A 17,182-nucleotide genomic window follows, 5' to 3' on the forward strand; every position below is an offset into this window, starting at 1 on the left:
TATTAAATTAAGAGTAGATTAATTATAGTAAATATTAAAGTTTAATGTTCAACAGAGGCCTTTAATTTTAAATATTTTTATCTACAATGTGTAGCTTATTTTAGCATATTATTTATTTTTATCATTCCGTTTGGGCAATACTTGTTTAACAAATCGTTTCAGGCATATATTCCTTGAGTTAAGGGCGAGACTTGCTGATTGTAGACCTGGCCATTAGCCATAGTGCACATGAAGTTCATTTTACAGCAATCGGGATAGGGCTTATGGAGATTAATGGGATCCATAACACGGCAATCACGCATGTCATAATGACCGCAACTAAAATATTGAAAAAATTAAAGGATTTTAAAATAAAATAATAAACTAACATCATTAGAAATTGAGAAGAGATTTTTTTTCTGAAATAACGATTACTATTCTTACCCCTGCACCAATATCGTGCCATCCTCATTACAGCGCATATTTTGACAGGAAGAGGGCATATTATTGTCACCACGCTGCAGCATCATGCCATTAAACATGCAAACGCCAGGCATGCCCATTTCTGGAAAGGGTTTATTGTAATTAAAACTTTATTTATAATTATTTTAAAAGTTTTTTACTCACTAGCCGGTATCACAAAACTATAACCCTGGCAATAGCAAGCCATTGAAATAAGTAGTACTACACAAGTTATTAATTTCATTTTAATTTTTTTATTTTTTTTCTTAATCCTCTTAGAACTTAGCAAGATTTTTAGTAAAACTAAAGTATCTGAGGATTCGGTTTGGCTTTTTATAAGAATTTTTTTGTTTTTTTAAAGAAATTAGTCACATGTCTGGCAAGAGCTTATCAATTTTGGAAAAATTTAATAAAAATCTTCATAATATTTAAATGAATAACACAATAATAATGCATATTATTGAATTTGTAAATACATAATAAGAGATTAAGCTTAAATAATAAGAATTCATTGAACTTGAATTGAATTTTTATGAAAACAAAAATAAAGGTGACGCACCAAATAAACAAAGTACTTAATATAAGAAAACCCTTGTAGATTAAATTTGCAATTTCCTAGAGGAAAATTTTGTGATTAAATAGGCTTCTTTCCAATTTTGTTTGTAATTAACATTATTGGTTTTTATAACCCCCCGTCTTGAGTAGCAATTAATGTTTTCACTCAGCAATCATGAACTTGTCTTGTTTGGACACCTTCTGTCAATGCTTTGTTACTGTACACATCAGACAAAATTCGTATGTGGACAAGAAATTGTCGGCTAAATTAAAAAATTAATGGTTTTTATAATGAATTGTTTATCTTTATAGATATTGGTATAATTATTATTATATTTTTACCTTAAATTGTATTACAATGCTTTTTCTTTCGCCAAACTAAACGCTACTTTTATTAGGTTGAATTTTTTACACAATTTTTTTGTTTACGAAACACAATGTTACATATTACATGTCATTACTAGTGTGAATGATTTAGCCATGACATCAACCATATTGATTGGTGCCAGACCTAATGGTAAACAAATGCGATAAATCTAGGCGAATTCATACAAGGTGGTGGAAGTTCTACAAAAACAAAAATTGGTCTTACCAAAAGTCATAAAACAGAAATGATAAATTAAAAAAATGTGTATTAAAAATTAATATGTATTGTGTAGATAAATGAATGGTGGGGGCTTAACTTATTTATTTTAAAAAATAATTAATTTGTTTTTAAGCATAGAATATGAAAAAATATTCAGCTATTTGAATGACTTCACCTTCACCATGAATACGCCTTCGTGATAAAGGTTTCAAAGAAAATTACGATTATTATCATAATAATTAACAATTGTAAATATTTGCAAATGTTTGATCTCCTTTTGAGAGAACTGTTAAATAACTAAGACCCCTTTCCCACTAGGCAATTTAGTTGCGCAAGTCTCTTGCCCAATAACAAAACAGCATGTAAAATTTTCTTCTCTTTAACCCGACATTACCTCTGGCATCTACAAACACAAGAGACTTGCGCAACTAAATTGCATAGTGTGAAAGGGGTCTAACCAATATTAAATTTATGTGAAACTTACTCATTAAATTGTTTTTATTTTTAAATATATTCACAAAATTCCAGTTATATTTACTGAAGAAAAATCATTCTAAAATATTATTAAATAAAACTTTTTCAATTTACTTGAAACTGGCGGTTTTAGAATTTCAAAAGCAGATCTTTTTTAGAAAAGAAAATGAACACTTTGAGATTAAAGTTATGTTTATGTAGTATACTTGTGATTTATGCTGTCTTTTAGCACATTTTGTAGAAGATGTACGAATATTTTTTATTTCACTGTATTTTATTACAAAATTCAGTAATTTTTTTCTCTAATTTCACTAGCTGAGCCAAATTTAAAAATTAAAATGCTGCAACAAACAACATACAATGCATCTCGGTTTATGTAACTTTATACATTACACAATATTAAGGAAATTTAGGGAAACAATTATGTATTTATTTAGTTTTCTTTAAAAATATGTTCAAGACTTTATGTGAAAAACAAAATATTAATGTAAATCTTTAAAAATTACATATTTTCATTCAAATTGTTACGTCTAAACAGAAATAACTTCTAACATTACCCATATCAATGAAATTTAGTAATTTTTCTTACCATTTTAGTCTGTCCACGAACCATTTTTTAAGTGGCAGCACTTCATAAGCAACCCTGTTTACATTCAAGTTAAAACAACCCTGCGTTTACAATTCCCAGCTAAACAACCCTTTCTTTGTATAACTTTTGACAAACAGCTGTCACAATAACATTTTGACACTTCAACGAAGTTCATTTTTTGTCGTCGAAGTAAAAAGCATTTTTAAGGGAAAAGTGAGTGCTTAATTTAAAAGAAATTAACTAATATTTACAGAAATTTGTAATAAAAATACAAAGAAAAACAATTAAACTAAATGGAAGTTATAAAAAACACAAGAATAATAAATGAAGACAGTGTTTTAGAATAGATTTTCCAGCACAGGGTCTAGACACCGTGTGTGATGTAACACTTGGAAAACGAATTAGTTTTAAAGATATTTTAGATGGATTTTGTTGGTGGAAGTTTAAAAAAAGTTGTTAATTTTTATTTATTTACTATTTTTTAGATGACTGCCGTTTTCAGAGTAGGCCTAATCCGCCTTTGCTCACGCAATGCCCCCGCTGTACCAGCTGCCATGGCCCAGCAGCGCTTTATTTCGGGCAAGACTATGCGCGGCGGTCCCCGTGTTGTCACCCACAAACCCTTTCCCTACAAAGAGAAGGAGTATGGCGTTTTCCAGTCCATGGTAGACAAGACGACAAAACGCTTAAATGAGAATTCCAAAATCATTTGTGTTGAGGGACCTATTGCTGCCGGCAAGAGTAAATTTGCCAAAGAATTGGCCGAAGAATTGGAAATGTTGTATGTACCCGAGGCCAATATGGATATGTTCTATATCAATTCCTATGGTTATGATTTACGCAAATTGGATCCTCAATTACCGGAAAATTGCCGCTCCTATGATGTGGTGAATTTCTGCAAAGATCCCAATCATTCTTTGGCTGCCGCCTTCCAAATACGCATGTATATGTTGCGTTATGAACAATACATTGATTCGTTGGCTCATTTGTTGTCCACCGGCCAGGGTGTTGTGATGGATCGCAGTTGTTTCTCGGACTTTGTGTTCTTGGAGTCCATGTTCAGACAGGGTTATATATCCAAGGGTGCCCGTTCGGTGTATCATGAGTTGAGACAAAATACCATCAACGAATTGTTGAGACCACATTTGGTCATCTATTTGGATTTGCCCGTTGAGGCTGTGAAGGTAAGAAGGAATATTTTTAGAGTTGAGGGTTTAATGCTTTAATTAACCTTTCCATATTTTCAGCAACGCATTAAGGCCCGCAACATTGACTACGAAGTCAACTCCAAAGTCTTTAATGATGCCTATTTGCGCGATATGGAAAATATCTACAAGCAGCAATACTTGAAGGACATTGCCACTCATGCTGAGCTCTTGATCTACGATTGGACCGCTGGCGGTGAGACCGAAGTCGTTGTTGAAGATATCGAACGTATTGATTTCGAACGTTTCGACGAAGATCCCTTGGAAAAGAAAATGAAAGATTGGCGTTTGCCCAACGAGGGTGAATGGTGCGAGGCACGCATCAAATACTGCAGCGACAAGCCCGATTTAATGAACTACTTCAATGTGCCACGTTACGATGTACCCGAATTGTTGCGTGATGCTGACAGCAGCAAGCAATGGCGTGATGTGTGGTTTAATGTAAGTGATTTTTATTTTTAAGTGAATGTGAGTGAAATTTAATAAATTTTTCTATTTTCTAGGCCCCCGGCATGAAATATCGCCCTGGCTACAATGAGGATATGGGTGACAGTGGCTTGCTTACCAAAACTAAAACTAATTACCTTAATAATGCCGTTTAAACAATTCTATTTAATTTGAAGTAATTTGTATTTTAGTTAAAGGAAATTTTGAAAGCCATGAAGATGGCTAAAGTCTAAATAAATCTGTGTTAAACATTCTATGAAGTAGCAGTAATAATTATGGAAGAAATTGAACAAAAAAAGTCAGCAAACTGTAAAACATGAAAAAACGAGAGAGTTTTAATAAAGAAATCTAAATAATTTTAAAGGAATTTAACATTGGAAAACATGAGTCTGCAGTAAATTTTGTAATTTACTTTTGATTTCTTAAAATTTTGAATTCCCAAATTCATTATGAAAAATCTACTTAAAGGGATTTTCAAAAAATTGTTAGGAATTTAAGAAGACAAAGAAATTTTTATCCTTTGTAAACATTTATATTCAAATTTTTATTAAAAATCCCTAATTTGTGAATTCCCAAAATCAATTAATCAAATCCCTTTAAAGGGATTTTTAATATTTTTTTAGGAATTCAAGAAAATTTAACATATACAGAATTTGTTAATCTTAATACATATATATTTGTGTTAATTTGTATTCAAAATTCATAATTTGTAAATTCCCAAAATCAATTTGTCGAATACAATTAAAGGGATTTTCAATATTTTCTTAGGAATTTAAGGAAATTGCATTTTTTTTATTTTCCAATTGGAAATCCTAAAATTTTAAATTCGCAAAACCATTAATCAAATTCTCCTTAAAGATATTTTATTAAAATTTTTAGGAATTTAAGCAGATAATACATTATTAAACCTTATACATATTTGGTTAAATTTCTATTAAAAATTTCGAATTTGTGAATTCCCAAATTTTTTAATCAACATTCCCATTTTGGGATTTTCAGGTTTTGTTTAGGAATTTAGTCCAACAAATAATTTTTCATAAACGAATAGTTGAAAAATTTATGTTAGGCTAATTCCACGATTTTGTACATTGAAACCGGTTCATTTACTCGATAGTGTAACGAGTAAATCAGGTGGATTCGATTTACAGAACACCAAAATATGTGTATTCGTTTAAAAATGAAATTGTTATTGGGTTTCGATTTACAGAACAGAGGGGTTTGTCATTATAAATCTTTAAATTTTAAATACCCATTACAATAATGCAACATTTCTGTAAAGAGATTTTAAATATTGTTTGTGGAAATTTAAACTAACAAGAAATTTTTAATCTTTTTAAGATTTGTTCTCAAAAATCGAAATTTGACAAATTTTTTAAGCTACTGCTTTTAAGTTTTATGCATTTATCTCTGAAATTTGTAAGCGAAATTGGCTGGAAACGTTAATTTATATTATAACTCTTCAAGATGAGGTCTAAAATAGTCAACATATTTCATTATAATTATTTTTTCTTGAAACTCATTGAAAAATGTCAAAAAATGGCCCACAGTAAAACAAAAACAGCCATAGTACATTTTAATAGGAAATTTAAATGTTAACAGACAAAATCTACAGCATATTTTAAGGCTGACATAAATGTTCATTGACCAGAAATAACACAGGGTGTAATATATAAACATTTAACAGAACGCCTGGAAGTATGTGAAGGAATTTTACTCATATTGTTTGTTTAACAGAGAGTACAGTAAAACCTTTACTTTCGAAGATTTTTTTTAAAGAAAATACAATTTCGTTTTGTTTTCTTTGTTTTTTTTTTAATATTTATTTATTCTTTTAACATTATTTATAATACAATTGTTATTTTATAATAATATAGATAATGATTTAGTTAAAATTATTTATTTGTTTACAAAAAAAAAAATAAAATTCATTTAAAGATGAAATAAAACAAATTAAAGATTAAACAATTAATATAGAAATTAAAAATAACTTAACAAATAATTTACACTTATTAACAAAATTTCGGTTTTCATTTAAAGATAAAAATATTAAAAACAAAATTTTTCTTTTGTTTTTATAATTAAAATTTATATTTTTTTAAATAAAATAAAACTATAAAAGACCAGTACCTTAGAGGGTTAAATAAAAATTTAATTTAAACTTAAAATCAATATTATTTCCAAAATTTACAAAGAAAAATTTACATTATAAATTAGTTTGTGACCTTAAATTGTTAACAATAGTTGATATTTATTTAAAAAAAAAATACTTACAAAATTAAGATAAATATAAATTAAAGTTTTAATAAAATGGTTTAGAACCAAATATTCACTAGAGTAATTTAGTAAGTTTTATATTAAACAAAAAAAATAAGAAAAACAAATTAAATTTTTAATTCAAAATTTTATAAAACCTTTTTTCAACTCTCTCGTTATATTGTTACAAAAACTCTCTTAAATAATAAAAGAGTGTAAGCCAGAGAGATATAATCGTTTCCTATAATAATTTATTTATAAGCAGAATAATGAAACCAATCATAGTTGGGCTCGTGATAATTTCAAAATTTTTGGTTTCAAACTAATAAATTTATAATTTACCAAAGTGAATAATAGTTTTATATAAAATATGATCTAAATTGTGCGTTTCTTTTTAATATTTTAAAGCATTAGAGAGAGATAGAGATAATTAGAGCCGTTATTGGAACTAGTATTTTCTCAGAACACTGTTATTTTTATTTACAAGCAAGATTTAGCAAACAAAATCTACAATATGGGATTTTTTCAAACTCTATGGGAATTTAATAAAACAACAAATTTAACATCTCTATGTAATACAGACTCCATATTTCCTTAAAACTAAACATTTTGCAAATTCCCAAAATCTATTAACAAAATCCCCTGAGAGAGATTTTCCATAATTTTCATAATTTTTAAATATTTCTTCAATAATATTCTAAAAATTTAGCTAAATTTTTGTAAATTCCCAAAATGCAAAACAAAATCTCCTTGAAGGGATTTTTTAAAACTTTATGGGAATTTAAAAGAACCACAGATTTTTAGTTTTTATTTAAACTTAAGTAATATTTTGATATTAAATAATGAATTTTTAAATTCCCAAAAAAAAAAATGTAAATTTCCTGTTAGGAATTTTAACAAAAAAATGAGGGATTTGGTAGGTAAGCTTAAATTTTAAATGTTTAAGTTTAAATAATTATGTGGACATGAAAAACACATATAAATATTTAATTATAAGTGCTGGTATTTATAAACAAAAAATAAGGGGAAGTTGTGGGGAACTTTATTTTTTTAAAATTAAGAACTGAAAATTATATTTTTGTTTAGTTTATTCAATAAATTTAAATTTGTGTGAAAAATTAAATGGTTTTAGCTATTCCCAAATATCAATACTTAAATCCCCACTTTGGGATTTTCTAAAAAAATTTTTGGGAATTTTTTGAAAATCATAAATTTAGTTTTTTAATCAATACTTATCAATTATACTCAAAAATTTAAGGTTTTTAAAGATTCCCAATTTTTAATATTGAAATCCCCACTTTGGGATTTTGTAAAAATTTTTGGGAATTTGCTTGAAAATCCAAAATTTCTTTATTTATTTGATAATTTTCAATTTGTTTCAAAAATAAATGATTTTTAAAGATTCCCAATTTTTAATATTGAAATACCCACTTTGGGATTTTGTAAAATTTTTTGGGAATTTGCTTAAAATTGTTTAATTTATTGAATAATCCTTAAATGTTGTTGAAAAATTTATATTTATAAAGATTCCCAAATTTCAATAATGAAATCCCCACTTTGGGATTTTGAAACAAATTTTGGGAATTTGCTTAAAAAAGCTAGAATGTGTTATTTTTTTGGATAATTTTCAATTTGTGTGAAAAATAAATGATTTTTAAAGATTCCCAATTTTAATTATAGAAATCCCCACTTTGGGATTTTGTGAAATTTTTTGGGAATTCGCTTAAAAAAGCTAAAATGTTTCTTTTATTAACTAATCTTCCATTTGCTTGAAAAATAAATGGTTTTTATAGATTCCCATATTTCAATAATGAAATCCCCACTTTGGGATTTTGCAAACATTTTTAGGAATTTGTTTAAAAATCTAAATTTTTGATAGTTTGCAATATATATGTATTTCCTTTTTTGCTTAGAAATCTTTAAAAATTCCTTAAGAAAATTTAAAAAAATTTTATGTTTAACATAATTTTTTTAATTCCCAATTTTTTTTGGAAAATCCCCACTTTGGGATTTTTTAATTTTTTTTTAGGAATTTGCTTAAAAAAGCTAAAATTTAAAGTTTGCTGATTATATTTGCTTTTTTGCTTAGAAATCTTTAAAAATTCCCAAACTAAAATTTTCCCCAGTAAAAAATTTGGAAGAAATTTTGTAGAATTTTAATGGGGAACTATATTTCAGTGTTTTAAGGAATAATTCTTTAAGAAAATTTAAAAAAATTTTATGTTTAACATAATTTTTTTAATTCCCAATTTTTTTTGGAAAATCCCCACTTTGGGATTTTTTAATTTTTTTTAGGAATTTGCTTAAAAAAGCTAAAATTTGTAGTTTGCTGATTATATTTGCTGTTTTGCTAAGAAATCTTTAAAATTTCCCAAAAAAAAAATGTTCCCCAGTAAAAAATTTGGAAGAAATTTTGTAGAATTTTAATGGGGAACTATATTTCAGTGTTTTAAGGAATAATTCTTTAAGAAAATTTAAAAAAATTTTTTTTTAGTTTGCTGATTATATTTCCTTTTTTTGCTAAGAAATCTTTAAAATTTCCCAAAAAAAATGTTCCCCAGTAAAAAATTTTTGAAGAAATTTTGTAGAATTTTAATGGGGAACTATATTTCAGTGTTTTAAGGAATAATTCTTTAAGAAAATTTAAAAAATTTTACGTTTAACATAATTTTTTTAATTCCCTATTTTTTTTGGAAAATCCCTACTTTGGGATTTTTTAATTTATTTTTAGGAATTTGCTTAAAAAAGCTAAAATTTGTAGTTTGCTGATTATATTTGCTTTTGTGCTAAGAAATCTTAAAAATTCCCAAAAAAAAATGTTCCCCAGTAAAAAATTTTGAAGACATTTTGTAGAATTTAAGCAATAATTTGAAAATTTGTATGTTTAACATAATTTTTTTAATTCCCAATTTTTTTTACAAAAATCCCCACTTTGGGATTTTTCAAAAAATTTTGGGAATTAGCTTGAAAAGCTAAAATTTTGTTTGTTTGCAGTTTTTGGAAAAATTTCTTTATTTTTGGAAAAATTCTTAAAAATTTCCCAAAAAAAAATATTTAGGAATTTTAGAGAATCCTTTTAAATTATAGAAAAAACGTAATTGGAATTCATAAAAATCTGTTTCACATTGCTAAAATCGTTAATTGCATATCTCTCTAATTATTTCCCTCTCTCTGTTTCACTAAAAGCTTTCTTTATGTTCTTTATATCCTTCCCAAAAGCTTTGTGCTTTTCAGTTTCAATATTATCCGGTTTATCTAAAAAAGCTTATTTGAAAATGCCTAACATTGTAACAATCTAAAAAACCTAAAGCTTTTTGTAACTCTCTCTATTTTAAAAAAGCTTTATTTAAGCTTTCTTCAAACCTTGTTTATTAAAATTCCTTATAGCTGACAATAATTCATCTCGGGGATCATCCGATTCTGTGGGTGTTTTCACCATTGTTACCGGTTTCAATTGTATGCTCATTGCAGGAGCTGGTGGGGGTGGAGGTGGTGGATTTGTTGAATTATTATTAAGTGAAAATGTTGTTAATGTGCTTTGGACTGGTGCAGTCTTGGGTGTTAAAGGTTTGGGTTTTAAAGCTGGTGTTACAAAGGAAACGGTGGAGGAGGATGAGGAGTAGGGAGAGGCTGTCTTAGAGCCTTGATTACTAGTGATCGTTGTGATCGAGGAGTTGTTTGTCTTCTTTAGATTTAAATGTAATTTGGCACTTGTTATGGAGTTGTTGAATTTTTGGTTGTTAAGCTTTAGATCACCATTGGATAATAATTTCTGCTGTATGGTTGTAGTGTTTATGGCTTTTTGTTGTTCTTGTTCTTCTTTGGCCAGGATTTTCTCCTTGAAACCGGTGCGTCTTAAGGTGTTTTGACCGAAAGGTGCTGGGTTAGCTGCCACAGAAGCTTTTTCATTTTCCTGCTGCCTGGTAATAGAGGAAGAGCGTAGAATTTGTGGTCCTGGTTTGGCAACAACTTTCTCAGTTTCTTGCGTTTGTTTTATGGAGGAAGAGCGTAAAATCTGTGGCCCTTGCATGGTAGCTGGGGTGGAAAATCTTTGTTTATTGGCTCTGGGCAAAGTGCTGGTGTTTACGATGGTTTGGGTTTGTGGCCTGAGAACTGACTCCACTGTGGGTCTTTGTGTATTCCGGGGCAAAGTGTTGGTATTGGAATTTACTATCACTTGTGTTAATGGTCTTATTCCCGTTTCCATTGATGGTCTTAGTGTATGTGTTTGACTTTGGTATGTGGTTTTTAAATCCCCATTAATTACAGGTTTAGTGGCTTCCTCCTTTTGTGGTACACTATCTATAACCACATCTTTTAAAGGCTTAACCATGACCGGTACTTTGTAGTCCTTTTCGGGTATGCCCATACGTTGTATGGTGGCTGGTTTGGGAGCCACTGGTGGCGGCTCATTTGTGCTGGCTGGTGTAGACAGGCGGTAGTTATTATTGAGTGTTGCAGCCTTGGCTCCTCCAAATATATAGTCACCCTCATTTTTAATGGCCACTTGGCTTTTGGGCCGTTCACTCCAGGTGGAAAAGTTAATGCTGGGTGGTCCGGAATAGCGATAAACTTTGGGTAATTCTTTGGGTTTTTCTTCTTGGTGGATTTTCTTTAACTCCTGTTTCTCCTCTATATTTACTTCCTTGGTTATCTCCTTCTCTAATTTCTCTGGAGTCTTGCATGTTTTCAATTCCAAACTGGCAAATTTCAATTCTTCCGAGGGTCTTCTAGCATTTACCTCTATAGGTTTGTCCTCCTCACCGCTGCTGTTGGCCAAACTGTTTTTGCGTGAATTTAAAATGGTCTTCATCACCTCCAAACTTAGCAAAGAAGGCGACTCTCCTATGCTCAACTCACTAGAAGAACGACGCCTACTTAAATTTCCCGCCATTTGATCCAGCGATAGCTGGGAAGAGGTACGTTTATTTAGGCCCAAACTTTCATTGCTGTTTACGCCAGCTGTGGTGTGAAAAGAATCGGAGCGTGTTACCGATCTACGTTGCTTAAGGCTGGTTATACTGCTGCGTTTGCGATATAGTTTCTCTTCATCGGGTGTGGAGGAGGGAGAGCTTAAGGGTGAGCAAGATTTAACAAAATCTGTTTCTGTTGTTTGTTGATTTGTCGCCACTGACAGGGGTTTCTGTTGCGGGCTCTCACTTAAAACTTCTTTGGGTTTGCCGCTGTTTGTTTGTATTATGGAGTTTATGCTGAAATTGCTTAAAGTATTGGGTTTAGCGGCCTCAATTTCCAAGGGTTCCTCCGACTTTTTAATCAAGGAATCTAAGCCTTTGTCCTGTATTATATTGGACAGCTCATCGACTATATTATCCAAGGGAGAGCTGGGAGTTTTAGCCAGCCTTTCTTCTTGCTTCTCCTTAATTTCCCTTATCTCCTGTTGCTCTTGTTCCCGTTTCAACTCCTCGAAATCCAAAATCGGTCTTTCCATAATCTTTGGTGTAATGGGGGTATCCGGCTTGCTGTCTGTTTCCAAATTATCCATGAATTTATTGTCGGCAAAGTTGGGTGGCGGTGATATGGGTATGGCAAAGTTCCAGGAGGAGGTTTCCGACAAGGTATTGGGCGTGGGCACTTGTGTTAGTGTCAAGGGAGTGCTGATCTCACTGTCTGTCTCCTCTGCGCCATTATTCATGACGGTCAATTCTTCTAAAGTTTTGGTTTCACTGTGGGGTTTTACCAAGGTTTTGCCTAGCTTAAAATTGTAAACCTTGACCATATCATCATCATCCGAGGAGGATTCAAAATTGGATTTAACATCCAAAGTGGAGACAGAGGAGGGTTGGATATCTGGCGTGGGAGAGGGTACGGGCTCTCCTATACCCGAGTCAGCCTGTTTGGAAACACAATCATCTTCGGTTCTTTGCTGTTTGAAGTGCTGCAAATGTGTCTCATAGCTGTGATCCATATCGGGTGGCTCACAGGATAGTGATCTAGGTTCGGGGGTGGGTGTGCGATTAAGTAAAACCTTGGAAACATTAGGCTTGGCTTTATTTATTTCAGTATCACTTTCAAAGTTCTTTAAATCATTTTCTATATCCGTGGCATTTAACAGAGTAGTGCTGGTGGTGATACGAGGCACTGGTTTGGGTGTGTCAGCACCTGTTCTCTCTAAGGGCTTCGGCATAGGCTCCTCTTGATCCAAGAAACTATCCAAAGACTTGCACAAACCCACCGGGGTGGTGGGTGTGCTGGTGCTAGAAACATTAGTGGAAGCTATGGAGACTGCATCCTCCTGGTACAAAGAGTTACGTGGTGGCGGTGCTGGAGGTGCCGTGGTTTTCTTTTTAATCTGCACTATTCTTTTCCTGGGAGAAGGTTCTGGAAATTTACCATTTGTTTCCTCCTCCAGCTGACTTTGGCTGTTACGATTTAAAGCATTTTTCTTTTGTATTTGAGCATACAACACCGTATCCTCGGCATAACCATTGGAATTCAAAGAACCATTGCCACTGCTCACCTCATTGAAATCCTCCATATGACCATTACAATCATTGCCATTGATATCACTGTGCAACATGGTGGATGAGGATAAATTGGGAGTGGAAACCGAAAAGTCTTTGCTGGCTGGTGTTTGAGGCTTATGCTGTTCCTTGTGCTCACCATTCTCCATTATTAAAGGAGACTTTTCCGGTATGGCTATTTGACTGGGTGGCCGGGGTGCGGCTCTCTTTTTGCGTGGAGGTGCAGACATTTTTGGTTGAGTGGTTACGGGTAATTTGGGTGAGCGGCCATAACTTAAAGCCGACGAATCCATAGAATTCAAAGAATTTGTTGAACTATAAGGACTAGTGGTTTTTGTGGTATGCTTTGAATTGCGACTGCTAAACTCCGAAGAGGACAGGGACTCTCTAATCAATGAAGTGCGATGCAGCTTAATGATCTCATCGCTATTGAAACTATCATATGACTCGGATTTGTGACATAAACGTACTTCGGAGAGACCCACAGCACCAATGGTTAAATCGCAACTGTAGACTTGACTAGGATCAACTGGAATAAAAGAAAAATTAATATGTTAAGAGATAAATTTATGTTTTTAACTCACCCGGATTACGGAACTCATATTTCTCTGCATCTAATAACTTATTATCGCACACCAATTCCAATAGTTTGCTGAGAGGCACTCGTGCTCCCAATCTGGTTACATATAGCTGATCTTTGGGCAGTAGTACGGTTATGCGAAAGGTTTGCTCGAAGGGAGCATTGGTGGTGGCGGCCGGTAAAGGTGTGATACGATTATATTCCAGTTGACTAGTTTCATTGATGTTGGTGGAAGATATCGATAGATTTGTGCTGGATTTGGATAATTTACCATTGACCATGGATTTATCTGCGGGAGGGAAAGCAATTAAGGTTTATAAGTTGAAATAAAAAGATATAGAAAGAAAGATATCTCCAATAGAAGAGTAAGGAAATAACTAGGATTAAACCTCAACCAAGGCAATGATTGAAGCTCATCTGGGACTATATAAAGACCTAGGATTGAATCACATTTAGGACAATGCTAGAAGCTCAAATAGGACTCTATAAAGATCAAGGATGAAAGCTGATTTAAGACGATGATAGAAGCTCAACTAGGACTCTATAAAGATCAACGATGGAAGCTGAATTACGACAATGGTAGGAGCTTAACTAGGTCTCTATAAAGATCAACGATGGAAGCTGATTTAAGACGATGATAGAAGCTCAACTAGGACTCTATAAAGATCTAGGATGGAAGCTGAATTAAGACGATGATAGAAGCTCAACTAGGACTCTATAAAGATCTAGGATGGAAGCTGAATTAAGACAATGATAGAAGCTCAACTAGGACTCTATAAAGCTCTAGGATGGAAGCTGAATTAAGACGATGATAGAAGGTCAACTAGGACTCTATAAAGATCTAGGATGGAAGCTGAATGAAGACAATGATAGAAGCTCAACTAGGACTCTATAAAGATCTAGGATGGAAGCTGATTTAAGACGATGATAGAAGCTCAACTAGGACTCTATAAAGATCAAGGATGGAAACTGAATTAAGACAATGATAGAAGCTCAACTAGGACTCTATAAAGATCTAGGATGGAAGCTGAATTAAGACAATGATAGAAGCTCAACTAGGACTCTATAAAGATCAACGATGGAAGCTGAATTAAGACGATGATAGATTCTCAACTAGAGATCTAGGATGGAAGCTGATTTAAGACAATGATAGAAGCTCAAATAGGACTCTATAAAGATCTACGAAGGAAGCTGAATTAAGATAATGATAGAAGCTTAACTAGGCCTTTATAAAGATCTATGATGGAAGCTGAATTAAGACAATGATAGAAGCTCAACTAGGACTCTATAAAGATCTAGGATGGAAGCTGAATTAAGACGATGATAGAAGCTCAACTTGGACTCTATAAAGACCTAGGATGGAAGCTGAATTAAGACGATGATAGAAGCTCAACTAGGACTCTATAAAGATCTAGGATGGAAGCTGAATTAAGACGATGGTAGAAGCTCAACTAGGACTCTATAAAGATCTAGGATGGAAGCTGAATTAAGACGATGATAGAAGCTCAACTAGGACTCTATAAAGATCTAGGATGGAAGCTGAATTAAGACGATGATAGAAGCTCAACTAGGACTCTATAAAGATCTAGGATGGAAGCTGAATTAAGACAATGATAGAAGCTCAACTAGGACTCTATAAAGATCTAGGATGGAATCTGAATTAAGACGATGATAGAAGCTCAACTAGGACTCCATAAAGATCTAGGATGGAAGCTGAATTAAGACAATGATAGAAGCTCAACTAGGACTCTATAAAGATCTAGGAAGGAAGCTCAATTAAGACGACGATAGCAGCCCAACTAGGACTCTATAATGATCAACGATGGAAGCTGAATTAAGACTATGATAGAAGCTCAACTAGGACTCTATAAAGATCTAGGATGGAAGCTGAATTAAGACAATGATAGAAGCTGAACTAGAACTCTATAAAGATCTACAATGGAAGCTGAATTAAGACAATGATAGAAGCTCAACTAGGACTCTATAAAGATCTAGGATGGAAGCTTTATTAAGACAATGATAGAAGCTCAACTAGGACTGTATAAAGATCAACGATGGAAGCTGAATTAAGACGATGATAGAGTCTCAACTAGAGATCTAGGATGGATGCTGATTTAAGACAATGATAGAAGCTCAACTAGGGCTCTATAAAGATCTAGGATGGAAGCTGAATTAAGACGATGATAGAAGCTCAACTAGGACTCTATAAAGACCTAGGATGGAAGCTGAATTAAGACGATGATAGAAGCTCAACTAGGACTCTATAAAGATCTAGGATGAAAGCTGAATTAAGACGATGGTAGAAGCTCAACTAGGACTCTATAAAGATCTAAAATGGAAGCTGAATTAAGACAGTGATAGAAGCTCAAGTAGGACTCTGTAAAAATCAACGATGGAAGCTGAATTAAGACAATGATAAAAGCTCAAATGTTATTCTATAAAGATCTACGAAGGAAGCTGAATTAAGACAATGATAGAAGCTCAACTAGGACTCTGTAAAGATCAACGATGGAAGCTGAATTAAGACTATGATAGAAGCTCTACTAGGACTCTATAATGATCAACCATGGAAGGTGAATTAAGACGATGATATAAGCTCAACTAGGACTCTATAAAGATGTAGGATGGAAGCTGAATTAAGACAATGATATAAGCTCAACTAGGACTCTATAATGATCAACGATGGAAGCTGAATTAAGACGATGATAGAAGCTCAACTAGGACTCTATAAAGATCTAGGATGGAAGCTGAATTAAGTCGATGACAGAAGCTCAACTAGGACTCTATAAAGATCTAGGATGGAAGCTGATTTAAGACGTTGATAGAAGCTCAACTAGGTCTCTATAAAGATCTACGATTGAAGCTCAACTAGGACTCCATAAAGATCTACGATGGAAGCTGAATTAAGACATTGATAGAAGCTCAACTAGGACCCTATAAAGATCTACAACTGAGGCTCAATTACGACAATGATAAAAACTCAATTAGATCTGTATAAAGATCTACAGTTGAAGCTGAACTAAGACCATATAAAGATCTATGAAAATATTTTATGTACTCACCTTTATTTTTACGTCCCAACCAACGATTGAGCGTTGAAAATCCCGATTTACTCATAGTGACGGGCAGCTAGGAAAACCCCTCTCTCAATATTATACAAAACGTTAAAAGAAAGAAAATTTGCTTAAATTAAAAAAAAAATCGATGGCTTAAATGTTGTGCTTTCCCCAATACAGAGCTGCTCTCAAAATATTTCCACATTTAAACGAACTTCATAATGTGCAAACGGGCGTGAAAATTGTTTAAATAATTTTGCCGTGAATTTCGTCTTTAGTTAATTCTGCAATTATTTACTGACAACTGCTAGAATTCTGTTTTAAATATGCCAGATAAACTAGAAAGAAAAAAAGAGAGTGAGAAAAACATATAACTGATTAAGAAAATTTGCGGGTAGAAATATAAATAAATAAAATCTTATCTTAAAAAAAAAATCAAGGCAATAAAGTAACAAGTATATGGCTAATATTTATTTAAAATATACTTACGTTAAAAGAAATAATAAGCGAATTT

At 32.2% G+C, this 17,182-nt stretch overlaps 3 protein-coding genes across 4 annotated transcripts in view; 1 reads left to right on the top strand and 2 right to left on the bottom strand.

Moving 5' to 3' along the window:
• Positions 1–22: 22 nt before the first annotated feature.
• LOC135957394 (uncharacterized) lies at positions 23–758 on the bottom strand. The gene is made up of 3 exons (XM_065508133.1): positions 607–758; positions 424–544; positions 23–318 (listed from the first exon to the last, which is right to left on the bottom strand). Exons 1-3 carry the CDS (start codon positions 683–685, stop codon positions 159–161), a joined length of 360 nt encoding a protein of 119 aa, XP_065364205.1. The 5' UTR covers positions 686–758; the 3' UTR covers positions 23–158.
• Positions 759–2,794: 2,036 nt separating this feature from the next.
• ND-42 (NADH dehydrogenase (ubiquinone) subunit ND-42) lies at positions 2,795–4,679 on the top strand. Its single transcript, XM_065508517.1, has 4 exons — positions 2,795–2,858; positions 3,131–3,829; positions 3,893–4,291; positions 4,354–4,679. The coding sequence occupies exons 2-4, from the start codon at positions 3,131–3,133 to the stop codon at positions 4,450–4,452; spliced, it is 1,197 nt and encodes a 398-aa protein (XP_065364589.1). The 5' UTR covers positions 2,795–2,858; the 3' UTR covers positions 4,453–4,679.
• A 5,201-nt stretch (positions 4,680–9,880) lies between these two features.
• The window catches only part of LOC135957084 (uncharacterized), a 149,113-nt gene continuing 141,811 nt past the window's right edge, over positions 9,881–17,182 (bottom strand). For both annotated transcript variants that reach the window (XM_065507749.1, XM_065507750.1), the window contains 3 exons: positions 16,675–17,006; positions 13,617–13,901; positions 9,881–13,561 (listed from right to left, as the gene is read on the bottom strand). In XM_065507749.1, coding sequence (XP_065363821.1) covers positions 9,897–13,561; positions 13,617–13,901; positions 16,675–16,729 — 4,005 coding nt within the window. In that variant the 5' untranslated portion in view covers positions 16,730–17,006 and the 3' untranslated portion in view covers positions 9,881–9,896. The remainder of the gene's footprint in view (positions 13,562–13,616; positions 13,902–16,674; positions 17,007–17,182) is intronic.

This window comes from Calliphora vicina, chromosome 4 (assembly GCF_958450345.1).
Source record: "Calliphora vicina chromosome 4, idCalVici1.1, whole genome shotgun sequence".
Lineage (NCBI taxonomy): Eukaryota > Metazoa > Arthropoda > Insecta > Diptera > Calliphoridae > Calliphora > Calliphora vicina.

Coding starts and splice junctions, on each gene's coding strand:
- LOC135957394 (XM_065508133.1), bottom strand. CDS start 685: ATGAAATTAATAACTTGTGTAGTACTACTTATTTCAATGGCTTGCTAT. Junction 545..606: donor TAGTTTTGTGATACCGGCTA/GTGAGTAAAAAA, acceptor AACCCTTTCCAG/AAATGGGCATGCCTGGCGTT. Junction 319..423: donor GGCACGATATTGGTGCAGGG/GTAAGAATAGTA, acceptor TCAATATTTTAG/TTGCGGTCATTATGACATGC.
- ND-42 (XM_065508517.1), top strand. CDS start 3,131: ATGACTGCCGTTTTCAGAGTAGGCCTAATCCGCCTTTGCTCACGCAAT. Junction 3,830..3,892: donor TGCCCGTTGAGGCTGTGAAG/GTAAGAAGGAAT, acceptor CCATATTTTCAG/CAACGCATTAAGGCCCGCAA. Junction 4,292..4,353: donor GGCGTGATGTGTGGTTTAAT/GTAAGTGATTTT, acceptor TCTATTTTCTAG/GCCCCCGGCATGAAATATCG.